The sequence below is a fragment of the Amphimedon queenslandica genome, unplaced genomic scaffold, assembly GCF_000090795.2.
Source record: "Amphimedon queenslandica unplaced genomic scaffold, v1.1 AMPQUscaffold_13236, whole genome shotgun sequence".
Classification (NCBI taxonomy): Eukaryota; Metazoa; Porifera; class Demospongiae; order Haplosclerida; family Niphatidae; genus Amphimedon; species Amphimedon queenslandica.
The window spans coordinates 43888-60877 of NW_003546528.1; the positions used below are offsets into that span (position 1 = coordinate 43888).

Consider the following 16990-nt stretch of genomic DNA (forward strand, 5'->3'; position numbering starts at 1 on the left):
ATGGAGGAGGAGGGGGAGCAAATGGTTCCAGTACAAATGGAGGAGGAGGAGGAGGAGCAAATGGTTCCAGTACAAATGGAGGAGGAGGAACAAACGGTACCAGTACAAATGGAGGAAGAGCAAACGGTACCAGTACAAATGGAGGAGGAGCAAATGGTACCAGTACAAATGGAGGAGCTAAAGGATCAAGAGGAGGAGGAGAAGCAAATAGAGGAGGCCACACAGCTGGAGGAGATGTTGAAGGTATTCATGGTTTGTTCCGTGGGCCCGTGACTGATGGACCTCATCAGACAACCGGCAAAGAAGAGATGACTGAAGAAGTTGAATACCATGTGCTACTCAACACTGAAGCTCTTGAAGTGATGAAAGGTATTCATACTGAAGGAAAAGAACCGTTGAAAAAAAGGAATCCACCAAAAACTAGGGAAGAAGCAAAACAAAGATACAGACAAGAATTAGTTAAAAAAAGGAATGATATAATACAAGCCAATCCTGAAACATTCCGCAATGGAGAACTGGGAACCGATAATGGGACAGGAACAGGAGCAGGAATGGGAAGAGGTGGAACAGGAACAGGTGGAGGAAGAGGAACAGGTGCAGGTGGAGGAAGAGGAACAGGTGCAGGTGGAGGAAGAGGAACAGGTGCAGGTGGAGGAAGAGGAACAGGTGCAGGTGCAGGTGGAGGAAGAGGAGAAAGAAATGAGATGCAAGAAGAAGAATTTAAAGAACCTGAAAAACCGTCCGGACCCAAAAAGAACATTCACACAATCTTCACAGGAACATCTAGTGGAAGCAGAGGAACTAAGAATTTGGGTGGAAGTGTATACGGATTCAAATAATGCTATTATTATTGCTGTTGTTACATGTACCTTTATTTACTTTTATACTATAATTAACCAAGTGTAACCAATTACCATGCATAAGACTTTGCATTAATTGAAAGTACCATTCATAATTATAAGGAAATATGTAGTATCCTTCAGTATAGTGGTCAGTAGTGTCAAATCACACTAGATCTACATATTATTGCCATAAAAGGATTGATGTGCAACTACTGTATATACAGCAATTGAGCCACTGAATTTCAATTACATGATGTTGGAATATAAGAAATAAAAATAATTAATAAAATAGCAGCAAAGCTACACTGACAACATTTCTTGTTCATAAGTTAGATCAGTCCTTGATACTTCCTCTTCTGCTTGTAGGCATACAAAGGGCAGGTTCTGACAGTATAACAACAAACAATACAAGTGATCAGTACACAGAGACATGTCAAGAAAAAGAATCCAAATACTGAAGACAAGACAATAACAAGGACATCAACTCCTACATAATGTGCAATAATACACAGTATACTCACTGATAATGTATTACCATGGATACGACAAATGAATTCATTACCAGACAATAGAGTGTCACCATCAGTTGATACAAAAGCTAATAATAACAATAATGAATGTGTGCCATTTCAAGTATACATGTACATGTATATAGTGCCATATATTGTATTTACTCACTGCATGAGAGACTGATGTCCATTGCATGACCAGCACAAGGTCCTGATGTTACTTCTGACTGATCATCATTGACACAATTAGTACTGAAACAACTCTCAGATTCAGTACATGTAATATCATCAACCCACACTGGAGATGTCATTGAACTATAATCACAATAACATATAATGTACTTCTATAGTATATGCAGCTTTAGCAGTGACCAGCAGGCTGTCTGGAGGTGTGTGTGTATAAGTAATGCAATACCTGAGGACTGAGATATCTGCTTGAGGTGAAGCTGAGGGCAGATATCAAGGGACTCAGGTATTACATTACTGATATTCCCTATATACACTGTATGTATATATACTGTACATACTTTGGTGTGATTGTATAATTAAATGATTCAGTATATCCTAACTGCCGACATGCTGAATCAGCTGCTGCTTTATTAAACTCTTCACCACAAACTGTCCCCCAGTCATTATATAAGTATATCTCCAATAGACCAGTTGACTGTATCGGACCATTGACCAATCGTATCTGTCCATTGTACGGATTGGATGTAATCAAAACTTCATCTATAAATAATAATAATAATAATAATAATAATAATGATGATGATGATGATAATGTGACATACTGCATTGAATAGCAATGACATCATCATCATTATTATTATTATTATTGCATGAGTTGGTGCTGCTGGTTGAATGAGGACACCTCAGTATATGGAGATAGCCACTGGCAGCATAGTCAATACCAACTGGGCACTGTACATCAGTCAACACTGGAGGACCCACTGGTGTTTGTAAACTATAATTAAGAAATAATATGAATATTTATTATTAGTTTCACACCATTGGGGTGACATTATGCCAGAGGTTCCCTCATTTCAGAGGTACTGAGGTTTGTACAGGTTACAACACTTACTTGTACTTTGAAGGGAGTCCATAGCTTAAACTGTCAAGGTATCCTAACTGTCTACAAACAGCAGCTGCAGAGCCAGTACCGAACCCATCAGAGCAGACAGTGCCCCACTCGTCATTGATATACACCTCAAGGACTCCTAATGTGTTATCAATTGAAACAGATCCATTTCTGTTGAGTCTCACATCACCATTAGCATACAATAGAGCATCTATTAGAGACACAGTCTAACAGTGGACAGAATAAACACACCATTACCTGCAGGTAAACTGATTATTGAAAGAACTGATAGGCATATTAGAACAAGGAGAAGGACAGGGCTCATATCTGCTGACACCAGTTCAGTAGATAATAGGAGTGGCAAGGGCAAGGAAATGTGAGCACGTGGTTGAAATAAACGATTTATCTTCTCCGGATATGCAGATATATCAACCACGTGGTTAGAGTAAACGGAATGGTTATGTACGGCTATTTCAACCACGTGGATTTTAGAAAGCTATTATCACTCAATAAAATTTGTTTTAAAAAGACATTATTGTGTTTGGAGGTAAAGAGAGGTCATTTAGTCTTTCACTGTATAGTCATTACTGAGTATCATTGAATTCTCATCAAGACTGGAGCGATATTCATCAAAATCATGTCTCCTATTTCTGTGGCGCTTGTCCTTCAGTTTATAGTGCTCTGTCTTATGATAGGCCGCCACTACAACCCTCATTATGAATATAATAATATAAACAGAGACTATCAGACAGAACAGTATCATCAGTACTGCAATGAAGGCAGCAGTGAGAGTACCATACTCTGTGGGGGAATGAAATAAAAATTATGAATAATGGTTAAACAAAATACCTAATGAACAATTCCTTCCATACGGCAGTGAACTATCATATCTTGTAGTATCAAAAGCTACCAAAACGTTATCATAAAATATGATAAAATTAATACTTACTGCATACAAGGTAGACATCGTCACGGTTACTGCAGTATATGTTCCTAATGGTTGGTGCAGTGTAGCAGTCTTTAAAGCAGCTGGAGTTACAGGTAGCATTGAGCTCTCTTAACCAAATCCACCTGATACCATACCTTTAATGAATAAAGGAATTAACAACACGTCATGGGTAGAATAGGTGTAGTGCTGGTCTCTTACTGAGAGTAAGGGCCGTAATAAAGAGCATTAGTGTAACCCAACTGCTGACAGACTGAGTCACCATTGGCTAGTGTAAAGAACTCAGAACAGACAGTACCCCAGCGATTGTTGAGATACACCTGCAGCAATCCTTCAGACGACCACTCACCATAAAACAGAGCAACCTGACCGGGATAGGGACCACTGGACGTCAGGTTAGAACTCACTAATGTATTAAGAAGAAGAAGTATTTACTTAGTGGAGTCAGTGTTTCATCTTCACCACATTAATCATTAACAGTTATCACTTACTGCAGGTTACGTAAGGTACTCCAGTTCCGTCTTCACAGATATCCTCCATCACATCAGTGACTAGTGTATAGCCACACCTCAGTAAATGAGGATAAACACTAGAACACTGTACGCCAGTTAACAATGGGGCAGGGAATTCATCACTAGATAAGATAAGAAAATGCATATGTATCTGGGAAGTGGAAATGTAAGAAAAATGAAGGACTTTCTCCTGTGCAAATCTTAGCTAAAATCCCTGTACTATAGTACACAACTTTCAAGCAACTTTAAAAATTTGTAAAAAATCCAAACTTGATCGGAATCAGCACAAACTTGCTACACAACATAAGTACATGTATAAACATGCCAAGACTTATTAAAACCATTCCTCTACCTAACCTAACACTAATACACAACTCACTTGGTCACATTATTGACACTGACATTAGTAACATAAGAACCAGTTCCATCAGCTCCAGTATACCCTAACTGCTGACACACAGTGTTGTATAGCTCTTTGTTGCTACCAGCTCTAACACAGACTGCCCCCCAGGTCCCATTAGTAGCTAAATATATCTGCAGGGCCCCCTCAAGTGCAGAGGGGCCCCCCGTACTATTCACCAGTCTTAGGTCCCCATTAGAAGGGCCGGCAGCCTGCACTGTATAACGAGTGAGAATAAACACAAACACTCATTGATGAAGGATTACCCGGAGCTATGGCTGCCAATAGTAGAGGAACAAGAAGCTGAAGGACAGCAGTCATTATTCTTCACCTCGTTCTTCACCACTGATGACCTGTAAAAGGTGTGGCTAACTACTGACCACACCCACACAAATTATTGGTAGTTAATTAATAGTTATTTATAAATTAAATGAATTAAAAGAATGATAATAGATTAATGCTGAGTCTTTGGTATAATGATACACTTAATAAAATCAAAGAGTTTAAAAACAGAGGAATTAAAGATCCAAAGAGTTGGTTAGTCCAGGGTCCAGTATCAGCTCATTACTGCCCACAGCAATCCCACCTGCTGTGTATAAACCTGTGTCAGTCTGATATGGGTTCTCTCCGATACTGTCAAGGGAACGTTGAAACTTTAAATCATCATATCTCGGAGGGTCTTCCTCGAGTGGGAACCCAGCCCCACTCTTAGAGCTCTCATAGCTTGCCTCCCAGTCCTTGCCATTTCTCTCTGCCTCGTTAAAGTGAGGGTAGTCGTAAATGTGATACTGTCCATTAGTACCAATGGACCCATTAGTGTGTGGACCCCATGATGTACTAACTGACTTCTTCTTCTTACGGTAGCAGACACAGCAACAAATGATGAGACACATGCAGCAGGTGAGGGCTAGCAAAGACACTGCCCCGACAATAGAGTAGAACAAGAGCCTGGGGATAGGGAGGAAGAAGGGTGAGGGAGAAGGATTGACTCCAACTACTGTAGGAGCTACACTGTTGGTTGGTGTTGTTGTTGATGTTCTTGTTGTTGTTGATGTGACTTCTTTTACTAAAAAGTAAACAATTGTTGTATTTAGTTTGTTATGAGAAATGGGATCCCTCCATGGATTTGTGTGATTAATGATATTCATATCTGTGGTTAAGTAATTAGCCACACCCCTCAATAATCATGAATATTAATGAGCCAACTTACTGCAAGATAAAGTCACGTCAAACTCATGTCCACACAGCTCATGATTATGAATCTCATGCTCACAGTCCAAGAGTCGATCCTCCCTCCCCGTGCACTGGGTCTCAGCGAAATATACATACTCATCAGTGGGTGGAGCATCAGTACTAAACAAACAAATTGATTAATAAATAAATAATTCATTATTATCAATTACCAGTTATTGGTGCAGTATGTTATAGCTCTGGTATAGTTGAGTTGTTTGCAGGCGACATCAGCAGCTGTTCCACTGAAGAACTTGCCACAAACTGACATCCAGAGACCGTGAAAACTGATCAGTAACCTACCAGAGGCTACTAATGAACTACTGCTGTTGCTGCTGCTGGCCTCAGGTTCTGACGGCATCAATCTAACCAGCCCATCAGCATGGGGCCTCTCCTTACCTGCAGTATATGTACAGTATCAGTGGTACATGTAACACACTGTCAGTAATGGACTCACTGCAGGACAAGACTACATCATCATGATGGGTACAGGAACCACTACCAGTCACTGTGTGAGGACAGGATAATATGTCTGACTCAAAACCAGAACAGGAAACTGACGTTAAAGCAATAGGAAACTCATAAGAGGAACTGGAACTGTAGGGAGAGAGAGAAGGGGGGAGGGGGGGTCAGTATATTCTTTCATATTATAAAGGTGTCCTTACTTTGCTAGTCTGTAGCTGCTAATAGTTTCAAATCCCATCTGCCTACAGGCCACATGACCCGATAACTGATTAAAGGACCGCCCACACACTGTTCCTCTGACTCCGCCCACTACAACAGTCAATCGTCCTGAACTGGAATTAATAGCTCCTAATGATGGGTCAGTAGGACCATAGGAACCTAATGCAATAGTGTAAGTATATTAATAATTACAATAATGGCTATACTCACTGCACTGAACTCCAACAGTGTCGTAAGGATAGCGGCAGACTGAGTGGGTGTGTCTAGAGCAGGACATGAGATGAGCCTCAGCTCCAGAACAAGAGAAGGAATAGGGTAACGAGGAATTAGGGTGTACCGTTATACCACTCCTGTAGATAGTAATAATAATAATAATAATAATAATAATAATAATAATAATAATAATAATAATAATAATAATAATAATAATAATAATAATAATAATAATAATAATAATAATAATAATAATAATAATAATAATAATAATAATAATAATAATAATAATAATAATAATAATAATAATAATAATAATAATAATAATAATAATAATAATAATAATAATAATAATAATAATAATAATAATAATAATAATAATAATAATAATAATAATAATAATAATAATAATAATAATAATAATAATAATAATAATAATAATAAATTATGATACTAATAGCTTACATTGAGTTGTTGATTGTTTGAATAGCTCCAGAGTATCCCAACTGTCTACAAGCTACTGTTAGTTCAGTCCAGCCAAACCCATGATCACAGACCGGGTGAAACAGGAAACCATCAAAGACATGAAGTGATCCATAGGAACCAGCAGAACTGTTCAACCTTAACGAACCATACAATGGATATTCATTGGAACCTGATAAATAATAATAATAATAAAATAATTCCAATCCTCCAACACATGGTCCCTTACATTTGATACTCCTGAATTGAGTACATTGAGCTCCATGAAGTACTGGACACTTTGAAACTGAATACTCCAGTCCAGTACAGGATAGGATCAACCCAGGGGCACTGTTGGGCCTGCAATAATAATAATAATAATAATAATAATAATAATTAGGTATGATAATAATAATAATTATTATTATAAACATACCTGCTGATAACATCAGTCCTAACTGCCATATTGTATGAGAGTTGCTTGCAGAGCACATCAGCAGAAGTGAGGTTGAATGACTCATGAGAACACAAACCATACCAACTGCCATTGACATACACCTACATGTAGTAATAAGTATAATATGAATCAGGAAATGTAATAAAAATGAAGAATTCTCTCCTTTTCATTTTTGGTAAAATTTGGCCCGAGACCATGTACTATAGTACAGGGACTTTTACCTGAATTTGGAGCAACTTTAAAAATTCATTAAAAAACTAATTTTAATTGGAATCAGTTCAAACTTTTTACACAACATAAGTACATGTATATGCATCAGGAAATGTAATAAAAATGGAGAATCCTCTCCTTTTCATTTTTGGTAAAATTTGGCCCAAGACCATGTACTATGGTACAGTGACTTTGGCCTGATTTTGGAGCAACTTCATCATCAAATTACTTAGTACAAACTACACATACTGTACCTGAGGAATTCCTTCAAGCCCATTGTTATTATTATCATTGTTAGATTGTATCCTAACTGATCCTGTATAGTCAGTTACTAGACCACATGATGACTGGTTGCCAGTATACACTCCACCAGCAAGACTGGAATTAAACACTAGATGATGATAATAATGTACAAGTTTATGAATACACAGTTGCCATTACTTACCACAACTCAAATTAACACTGTTATGAGTGTCACAGTGTTCTGTGTCATTAGTGATGTTGCTGCAGCCACTCAAACAAACATCATGACCATCACAAGAAGATGAGATGTTCCAGGACTTTGAACCAGTGGATAAAGGGCTATTAATTAATAACAATTGATTAATTAGACCTTAATCACAGACAATACAAGTGTACACTATATGTGTAGTGACCAGTATGTGTGTGTCTGGAGGTGAGTATCAGTAATGTAATACCTGAGTCCCTTGATATCTGCCCTCAGCTTTACCTCAAGCAGATATCTCAGTCCTCAGGTATTACATTACTTATACACACACACACACACCTCCAGACAGGCTGCAGTTACTTACATTTTGTTAAAGTTTTCGTATGATGTGTATCCAATCTGCCTACAAGCAGTATCAGCTGCTCCTTCATTGAAGCCACACCCACTGACCGGCCTCCAGCTCTCATTCATGTATAACTGTAACTGACCGCTGGATGATGACTCAGCACTATTGCTCGAGTGAGAGTTGTACAATCGAACAGATCCAGAGTACGGTAGGACAAAACGAGCTAATAATAATAAATAAATAATAAAATGAATAATAGTTTAATTAACTCACAGCAGACGAGCCCCACCACCTGATGTGGTTGACAGGTCGTTAAAGAATGCTGACACTGCAATAAGTGATACTCTGACCCAGTACATATCACATCACTAATGACACTAACATCAGAACCAACACCAAACCTGTAAACAATAAACAACAACAACAACAATAAACAACAACAACAACAATAAACAACAATAGTAGCACATGTAATGTTGAGACATCAAGGTATAGCATTATTACAAGTCCATATCAACAATATCATTAATAATATCATTAATAATATCAATAATAATATCAATAATAATATCAATAATAATATCATTAATAATATCATTAATAATATCAATAATAATATCAATAATAATATCAATAATAATATCATTAATAATATCATTAATAATATCAATACATTATTAGATGCATTGTTACCAGGAACCAATGTACATTACACTATGATATAACATTACTCACACAAAGGCCATCAGTGACACTGTAACAATGGTGTATACTATATATAGTAAGACTGGATCATAACAATACACTAGTTCCCATCTTTGATCTTTACATCATAAACAAGTACACGTACATGTACAGTGTAGCCTCTTTATTAAGGACACCATTGGGCCCACACTACCTGTCCTTAATACATGTACAGTGTAGCCTCTTTATTAAGGACACCATTGGGCCCACACTACCTGTCCTTAATACATGTACAGTGTAGCCTCTTTATTAAGGACACCATTGGGCCCACACTACCTGTCCTTAATACATGTACAGTGTAGCCTCTTTATTAAGGACACCATTGGGCCCACACTACCTGTCCTTAATACATGTACAGTGTAGCCTCTTTATTAAGGACACCATTGGGCCCACACTACCTGTCCTTAATACATGTACAGTGTAGCCTCTTTATTAAGGACACCATTGGGCCCACACTACCTGTCCTGAGGTGTCCTCATTATAAAGGTGTCCAGTTGTTGTCTCCTCTGGTAAATATGTGCTTAAACAAACCCACAGTTGTTTGTACCCCAACCACTAATATTATTATTACTATTGTGACACTTAATTCAAAAACAACAGTGAGCTATCCCCACAGCTGGAGTGTCCCTTACAGTCACAAACAATAGGCCAGGGGTTGTACTGTACTGATGAGTGTTCCTTTAAGAGTTAAATATAATCATAACAAACATACTGATTCCATGAATCAACAATAGACAACATCATGAAATGTACCAGTACTAATATAAACAGAGTTAATTAATTAAATAAATTCACAAATATTCTCCAGTTACATGTACAGCTAATTAAACTATAATGTTTAGAATATTGTTTACAATATTGTTGACAGTAATCCCTTTGTTTACCTGTAATACACAATATCGGTGGAGGGTCCTAGTCCAAGTTGTCGACAAGCTACTGTACCAGTTAAAATATTGAATTTAATTCCGCCACAAACTCCGCCCCATTTATCGTTATAATACACTTCCAGTCGGCCGGAGATAGAGTTGGATCCGTAACCAGCCAATCGTATGTCACCATGTTTGACTGAGTAAACACCACTTACTAGAAACACTAGAAAACAAGCAAATTATATTAATAAATAATATTATTTATAATATCCCAATGATCCTCAGTTAGAGATTGTATCTGAAGGCTGTAATACAGACCAGGAGCAGTTGTACTTACCAGCTAAGAAAAGATATAGAGATAGGGACGGCCAAGTACCAGCTCTTGGCATGACTGCTGACTATTAGAGGAGACTGAGATTGAGAGAGAAATGAAAGAACCGATCCAAAAGAAGATATACTGTTGCTCTAAGCTATTGCCCGTCTCTTTAAAGGTTGTATGGCACAGGAAGAGGAAACAGCCTTTTTACAACATCTGAGGTTTGAAGAAAAAGACACACTTTTAAGCAATTCCCTTTAGGGGCTGTGAATATTTAATTAGATTAATTAATACCAATGAATAATTAATAGCTAATTAACCTATGAAGTTATAATGAGGACATACTGTATTGCAATAAGGTGCTATAGAAATTGCTTTAACAAATTAATAATAAATCATACAATAATAATCATCTATTTTGTCTGTTATTAATTAAGTGCATGGATATGCTGTACATAAAAATCCACTCAACGATTCAAATTAAAATTAAGAAAAAACTACAGATTCTGGAAGAGACAAAACAACATTCCACTAATAATAATAATAATAATAATAATAATAATAATAATAATAATAATAATAATAATAATAATAATAATAATCGAACATGTAATTAAATTCTTGCAAAAAGTTTAAAACCCTCAGCAGGCGCAGCCGCCCCCGGACCCTGAGCTGTCTCCGGCCGTCACATGAACATTACTCTGTGAGGTACCCATGTCATCACCAGGCTGTAGTTAAATAAATAAATAAAGACTTAAATAAATAAATAAATAAATAAATACATATATGTGCTTAAATGAAGCTAGTGTATAGTAACTGTCTCTACATGTAAGCACATGTACATGATCACTGTTGGATCCAGAGGGACTTTAGGACACTTTGGTCTCTCATATTTAGTCCTAGGGTCCCTCCCATTTGTAGTTAGATTGGTTTAGTTTCTAGATCTAAGATAAGTACATGTACATGATCTTACGTTTCTCCTGTCCATTTTGTTCTTAATGTCTTTTGCTAAGTTTAGAAACGCCTAGAGGGTGTGATAAAAGTGAATGTAGCAGCACATGTGACGTCAAGTTCATTTGAGTAAACTAACTGTTTCAACATTCTGCCCTGACTTGGCACTGGTCTCCATAAACTTGACCTGATGCTCCTCAGCTAGCTGAAGAGGGAGAGGGGGAGGGAGAGGTAGTGACACAATCATTACAAGGTCTGTCCTTACCAGCTGGCCTCTTTCTCTGCTCACTACTCTTGATTCTTCTAAATCACATTTGTTTCCAAGGATCATCTTCTCCACATCAGCAGCTGCATTCTAAACAACAACAACAACAATAATTGATAATAACAATAATAAAAATAATTCATAATAACAATAATAACAATAATTCATAATAACAACAACAACAATAATTCATAATAACAATAATTGATAATAACAATAATCAACTTCACCTCCTCAATATTCCTGATCCAGTTCCTTATGTTGTCAAACGACTTCTCGTTAGTTACATCATAAACAAGCATAATACCCTACATAAGTGTACATATTAATAAATATAATGTACATATTAATAAATATACATGTACATTACCATTGCTCCTCTGTAATAAGCTGTAGTGATGGTCCTGAACCTCTCTTGTCCTGCTGTATCCCTAATTAATAATAATAATAATAATAATAATAATAATAATAATAATAAATTGGTTACTTACCATATCTGTAGTTTGATCTTCTTGCCCTCAATGTCCACTGTACGTATTTTAAAATCAATTCCTACACAAAAGAGACAGTCATTAGTACAAGGAGACACATTATTAATCTAATCCCCGCCCACCAAAGGGCTAGTAATTAATGTCACGTTATTAAAATAACAAAACAAAATGAACGAAAATAAAGAGACAATCCATGTATACAGTCTAGTCAGTAATTAGTTTAAAGAAGGTGGAGCAAGAGAGAGAGAGAGAAGGTGAAAGTGACAATAATGATCACTGTTAGATTTAGAGGGAGTTTAGGAGACTTTTGGCCTCTCATATTTAGCTTAGGTCTCCTGAAATCTTCCATTTTAAGTTAGATTGGTCCCCCAAAACCTACTTCCAGATCTAACAGCCTCTCATGTACATGTAACTCATTCAAGTGTTGCTGGGGTACATGTACTTACCTATTGTTGATATAAAAGTTGAATTGAAGGCGTCCTCCGAGAATCTGACTAATATACATGTCTTCCCCACTCCACTGTCCCCAATCAGTAATAGTTTGAATAAGAAGTCATAGGTCTTCGCCATTATCTATCAGTAGAGGAGGACCAGGTGATATATACGAGCAAAGAGTGTCCCCCTGGCTATAGAGTGACTGGATAATGGCTCTAAAGAGAGGAGAAGGAGCTTGTATGTTGTTTTACTTGTCCTGAAAGTAAATGGAGCACTACAATTGATCTAGTTAATTAAAATATTAATAGTTATTTGTTATCACGTGACCATGATCACGAGACTAACTTGATCTATTTTTAGTACAAGTCAATTGTCAAGATGATGTAACCGATGTAATTAAAATACTGTAGTAACATTATGCTGAGCTTAGCAACCAAACCTAATGCAAAAACATAGCAGGGAATTACCCATGGAATACCCCATAGCTTTCAGTTTAATATAAATATCAAACAGATTCTGCACATAAATCACACTATCTTTAGTGCTAAAGATCATGAAATTGGTAACTGTCATTCTAATCATTGTCCTACTCCTCCTCTTGAGCTCTGCAGCTGCAGTAGACTATAAGGAAGAATACTGCAGAGGTCAAACATATGTTGGTAATGGTGGAAAAGATCATAGCTATCCTCATCTACATTGTGGCAGTAACTTCTTTGTACTTTCAAGGACTGATGGAGGACACACTGATTTAACAGATGCAAGCAAGAGACAAGAGATACTGGACAATAAAACTAAAGAATATGGTGATGCTAGGAGACCACGTGACATCACTCGTGTACTGACAAGGAGCTTGTACTCAATCATCAGCACATTGGACTGATGATGCAAGAACTTTGTTGCTGATATTATGATCATTAACCTGTTTTATGTACTGATGCATGCTGTTATTGTTTTTTTTAACAATTCCACTCATTTTTCATTAATTTCTTATGATAATTTTTAAAGGCAAAATTGAGCATGCCCTACGCCCACGCAAAGCAGCACATCACGTGATCTAGGTGGGGCTCAGTGTACAAAATAATGTTTGCTCAACTATTGCTTGGTTTATTTTCCCTTTCAGTCTGTGCAGTAACTGTAGGAGCTGCTGCTCCACCAGACAAACCTCACATTGTCTTTGTACTAGTAGATGACTGGGGGTTTGCTGATGCCAGTTTCCGTAACCCAGCCATTAAGACTCCAAGCTTCCAGTACCTTGTGGACAATGGACTTATCCTGAACAGACACTATGTATTCAAGTACTGCTCGCCTTCAAGAGCCTCGTTTCTAACTGGTAGGTTCCCTCATCACGTGCACCAGTGGAACCCAACACCACCAGGAATGGTTGGTACCAATATCAATATGACCATGTTACCTGCTAAATTGAAGACTGCTGGGTATTCCACACACATGGTTGGTAAATGGCACCAGGGTTTGTATGACCCAGCTTATCTTCCTGTCAACAGAGGCTTTGATACATCATCTGGGTTCCTGCAAGCTGGGGAAGGTCATTTCAATCAGACGATAGGTTGTGCTGTTGATTTCTGGAAGAATCATGCCCCAGACACTCGTAATGGCACATATGACTCTTATATTTATAATAAAGACCTAACCACTATATTCAGTAAACATGATGCCAGTAAACCATTATTCCTCTATCTTCCATTACATAATGTCCATGCACCTATTGAGGCACCTCAGGAATGGCTGGACCTCTATCCTGTTAACTCTACCTGTGCTACAAGGAGAGTACTACAGGCAATGGTCAGTGTGGCTGATAATGTCACCGGACATGTTGTTAATCTATTGAAAGAAAATGACATGTGGGATAACACCATCATGGTAATATCAGCAGATAATGGAGGGGCAGATTGTAAAGGTAGTAATTATCCATTGAAAGGATCAAAACACACTTTCTTTGAGGGAGGAGTAAGAGTCATTGCTTTTGCTAGTGGAGGGTTGATACCAGCAGCAAGACGTGGGAAGAGTACCGATGGATTCATTCATGTTGCTGACTGGTACACTACATTCTGTAAAATGGCTGGTGTGGATCATAATGATTCTGGTAAAGGGAAGTTTCCAGTTGATGGACTAGATGTATGGCCTATCATTACTGGAGAGAATGAAGAAACACAACACGAAGAGATTGTATTGGGATATGATTTTGACTACTCACCCTCTCACACTCATCAAGGTGCTATCATAGCAGGCAGACATAAACTGATTGTTGGTAACCAGTACACCCACTGCAACTCACTCATGTGGTCGCCATTGGACTATCCTTGCAGTAATGGCAGTGTCTCTGAAGACTGTGATCCTTATTGTCTTTATGATATCATTAATGATCCTTCAGAAAGAAATGACCTCTCAAAAAAAGAACACGCAATACTTAAAGATATGCTTGATAGGTACAACAGTTATTCAAAGGAGCCTCGTTCAATGCAAGACCAAGGTATCCACAATAAGGACGATATTCCAAAAGGCAAACAGCTTTGTGAGTATTTCAGTACACGAGGAATGTACTGGCAGCCTTGGGTCAATGTTTGATTAACTTGCTATTGTTTTTATTGCTGCTTTTAATTGCTATGTGCTGTCCTATGCTTTATATTAAGATTTAATGCCAAACCCCCGCCAGATCTGCCGGGAAACTTATAGTATACGGAGAATAATCCGGAGTATTGCAATGTGGAGAGCAGCCCCACCCTTTTATGTTTTGCAGTGTTATGCAACAAAAATGATGAAAATGGTTAAGCTTCTCTTTGCTTCTGCTCTACTCCTCATAAGCAGTTCTTATGCTCTGCGTGATGTACAATGTCCTCAACAGTCTGTAAGATATATATATATATATATTATTTTGCTTGATATCATTTGCTAGTCTCAAAGGCCATCAAAGCTGAAACTAACTCAGCAGCATTGTGATTACTATGTGGCAATGGGGCCCAATGAGAATGATAAAGAGTTCTTAGATATATACTTAGAGGGTAGCCAAGCTGGCTGGGTTGCTGTTGGATTCTCATTAAACAAGAGAATGGTAAAAATGAAATAAATGATTAATTGTATATATTTGTACATGCACATCCACAGGGTTATTCAGATGTTGTTGGTTGCAAACAAGATGATTCTGGTAATGTAGGAATCATTGATAGTTGGAATGGAGCACTCCCACCAAACAAGATAGACCCTACTCAAGAAGGAATGTGTAACTATTCATCATCTTATGTTGATGGAAAGTTCTCATGCTAGTAAGAGCAACATTATCATTGATGTTGTTTATTGTTGTTGTTTTTGTTTATAGTTTCAGTCGTTTTCATGGTATTTTGAACCAAGGCTATGACTATGATTTCAACAGTACTTACTATTTTCTGTTAGGCTGCAGTCAACTTAAAAGTATTCCTATTGTAACATTTCATTAATTACATTCTACCTACAGGTGATTTATCTGTTAATTTTCCATTTCATGAGCCTAATTTCCCAGCTGTATCTCCCGATATGTATAATCCATTCACATACAATGGTAGGCACTTATACTCTCCTCCTCTTGTTAATATTAATTGTGTATCTATTTGTACTTGCAGGCTCAGACTGGGTCCAGCTGTAAGGGTCCAAGGGAGTGAAAGGCTGACTAGCATTATGACAAGTCTTGCTTTGCAAATTCCTTAGTACAATGTGAACAATAGTCTATGAATATTATTAGTGTGTAATTAACAGTATAATTTCCGTAAATCACACCAGCCCCTCCCCTCCTATCCTGCAGATCGTATCTGCAGTCAGTGATGTCGCCCTTTTCACTCTCTCTCCTTTTCCTTCTTTTTGGTGCTTCCTTTACTCAATTTAATAAAAAATGTCCCCCAGAATCTGTAAGAAAGTAGAGTCCACCTCTTAATTGTAATACTTTGTTTTGTTACAGGGTGAGAAACTGCTTGATAGGGACAATGTACTCCTGTTGACACAGCCTGACTGTGACTACAGGGTAGCTATGGGGCCCAATGATAATGATCCTGAGTTCCTGGACATTTATTTAGAGGGTAGCAGACCAGGCTGGGTAGCTGTAGGTTTTTCATTGGATAGAGCAATGGTAGGTGGTTGTTGATGAATGATTTGTGTTATAAAGCACATGCTTCGGTGTGTGGTCAGACTTAAGTAGATACACTAATGCAAGTATAGTACCAAATTGAGTGAATTCTTTTTGCAGGCTAACTCTGATGTGTTGGGTTGCAAACAAGATGATTCTGGTAATGTTGGAGTCATTGATAGTTGGAATGGGGAGAATCCACCAAACAAGATAGACCCTACTCAAGAAGGAATGTGTAACTATTCATCATCTTATGTTGATGGAAAGTTCTCATGCAAGTAAGATAATCTCTTGTAATTTTGATTTTTAATTTTTGTATTTAGTTTCAGTCGATACTATGACATCATCAATAAAGGCTTCGATTATAATCTTAACAACAGTTATTATATTCTTTTAGGATGCAGTACCACAAAAAGTATATATAATATAATTATTATACATGTATACTTATCAATGTTTTTAGGTGACTTAAAT

At 37.4% G+C, this 16990-nt stretch overlaps 8 protein-coding genes across 9 annotated transcripts in view; 4 read left to right on the forward strand and 4 right to left on the reverse strand.

Moving 5' to 3' along the window:
- LOC105313739 (cell wall protein IFF6-like) overlaps positions 1-839 on the forward strand; it is a 2611-nt gene extending 1772 nt beyond the window's left edge. The window contains exon 2 of the mRNA XM_011407403.1: positions 10-839. Coding sequence (XP_011405705.1) covers positions 10-839 — 830 coding nt within the window. The remainder of the gene's footprint in view (positions 1-9) is intronic.
- Positions 840-1078: 239 nt separating this feature from the next.
- On the reverse strand, positions 1079-2884 carry LOC105313740 (scavenger receptor cysteine-rich type 1 protein M160-like). Its single transcript, XM_011407404.2, has 7 exons — positions 2688-2884; positions 2433-2640; positions 2143-2315; positions 1879-2080; positions 1521-1666; positions 1378-1440; positions 1079-1329 (listed from the first exon to the last, which is right to left on the reverse strand). The coding sequence occupies exons 1-7, from the start codon at positions 2752-2754 to the stop codon at positions 1172-1174; spliced, it is 1017 nt and encodes a 338-aa protein (XP_011405706.1). The 5' UTR covers positions 2755-2884; the 3' UTR covers positions 1079-1171.
- Positions 2885-2911: 27 nt separating this feature from the next.
- LOC100640000 (scavenger receptor cysteine-rich type 1 protein M130-like) lies at positions 2912-4672 on the reverse strand. Its single transcript, XM_003388541.3, has 7 exons — positions 4554-4672; positions 4267-4504; positions 3867-4009; positions 3577-3781; positions 3379-3512; positions 3279-3335; positions 2912-3230 (listed from the first exon to the last, which is right to left on the reverse strand). The coding sequence occupies exons 1-7, from the start codon at positions 4606-4608 to the stop codon at positions 2992-2994; spliced, it is 1071 nt and encodes a 356-aa protein (XP_003388589.1). The 5' UTR covers positions 4609-4672; the 3' UTR covers positions 2912-2991.
- Positions 4673-4702: 30 nt separating this feature from the next.
- On the reverse strand, positions 4703-10533 carry LOC105313741 (deleted in malignant brain tumors 1 protein-like). The gene is made up of 15 exons (XM_019999816.1): positions 10288-10533; positions 9966-10173; positions 8611-8738; positions 8356-8560; positions 7989-8125; positions 7798-7934; positions 7313-7434; positions 7127-7236; positions 6880-7069; positions 6412-6551; positions 6183-6360; positions 5975-6114; positions 5691-5916; positions 5498-5640; positions 4703-5353 (listed from the first exon to the last, which is right to left on the reverse strand). The coding sequence occupies exons 1-15, from the start codon at positions 10337-10339 to the stop codon at positions 4806-4808; spliced, it is 2664 nt and encodes an 887-aa protein (XP_019855375.1). The 5' UTR covers positions 10340-10533; the 3' UTR covers positions 4703-4805.
- An 82-nt stretch (positions 10534-10615) lies between these two features.
- On the reverse strand, positions 10616-12718 carry LOC100640127 (ras-related protein Rab-8A-like). The gene is made up of 8 exons (XM_003388542.3): positions 12420-12718; positions 11974-12034; positions 11853-11913; positions 11713-11790; positions 11483-11572; positions 11357-11422; positions 11240-11290; positions 10616-10994 (listed from the first exon to the last, which is right to left on the reverse strand). Exons 1-8 carry the CDS (start codon positions 12541-12543, stop codon positions 10908-10910), a joined length of 618 nt encoding a protein of 205 aa, XP_003388590.1. The 5' UTR covers positions 12544-12718; the 3' UTR covers positions 10616-10907.
- A 739-nt stretch (positions 12719-13457) lies between these two features.
- Positions 13458-15096, forward strand: LOC100640253 (arylsulfatase B-like). The gene has a single exon (XM_003388543.2). The coding sequence runs from the start codon at positions 13489-13491 to the stop codon at positions 14989-14991; it is 1503 nt and encodes a 500-aa protein (XP_003388591.1). The 5' UTR covers positions 13458-13488; the 3' UTR covers positions 14992-15096.
- Positions 15097-15138: 42 nt separating this feature from the next.
- On the forward strand, positions 15139-16172 carry LOC109584184 (DOMON domain-containing protein FRRS1L-like). Its single transcript, XM_019999822.1, has 6 exons — positions 15139-15271; positions 15320-15475; positions 15529-15686; positions 15740-15831; positions 15875-15958; positions 16020-16172. Exons 1-6 carry the CDS (start codon positions 15179-15181, stop codon positions 16040-16042), a joined length of 606 nt encoding a protein of 201 aa, XP_019855381.1. The 5' UTR covers positions 15139-15178; the 3' UTR covers positions 16043-16172.
- Positions 16173-16202: 30 nt separating this feature from the next.
- The window catches only part of LOC105313742 (putative ferric-chelate reductase 1), a 3426-nt gene continuing 2638 nt past the window's right edge, over positions 16203-16990 (forward strand). The window contains exons 1-2 of one of the 2 annotated variants that reach the window (XM_019999821.1): positions 16203-16301; positions 16352-16519. In XM_019999821.1, the coding sequence (XP_019855380.1) occupies positions 16218-16301; positions 16352-16519 (252 nt within the window). In that variant the 5' untranslated portion in view covers positions 16203-16217. The remainder of the gene's footprint in view (positions 16302-16351; positions 16520-16990) is intronic. The other variant, XM_019999820.1, reaches the window with a different exon arrangement.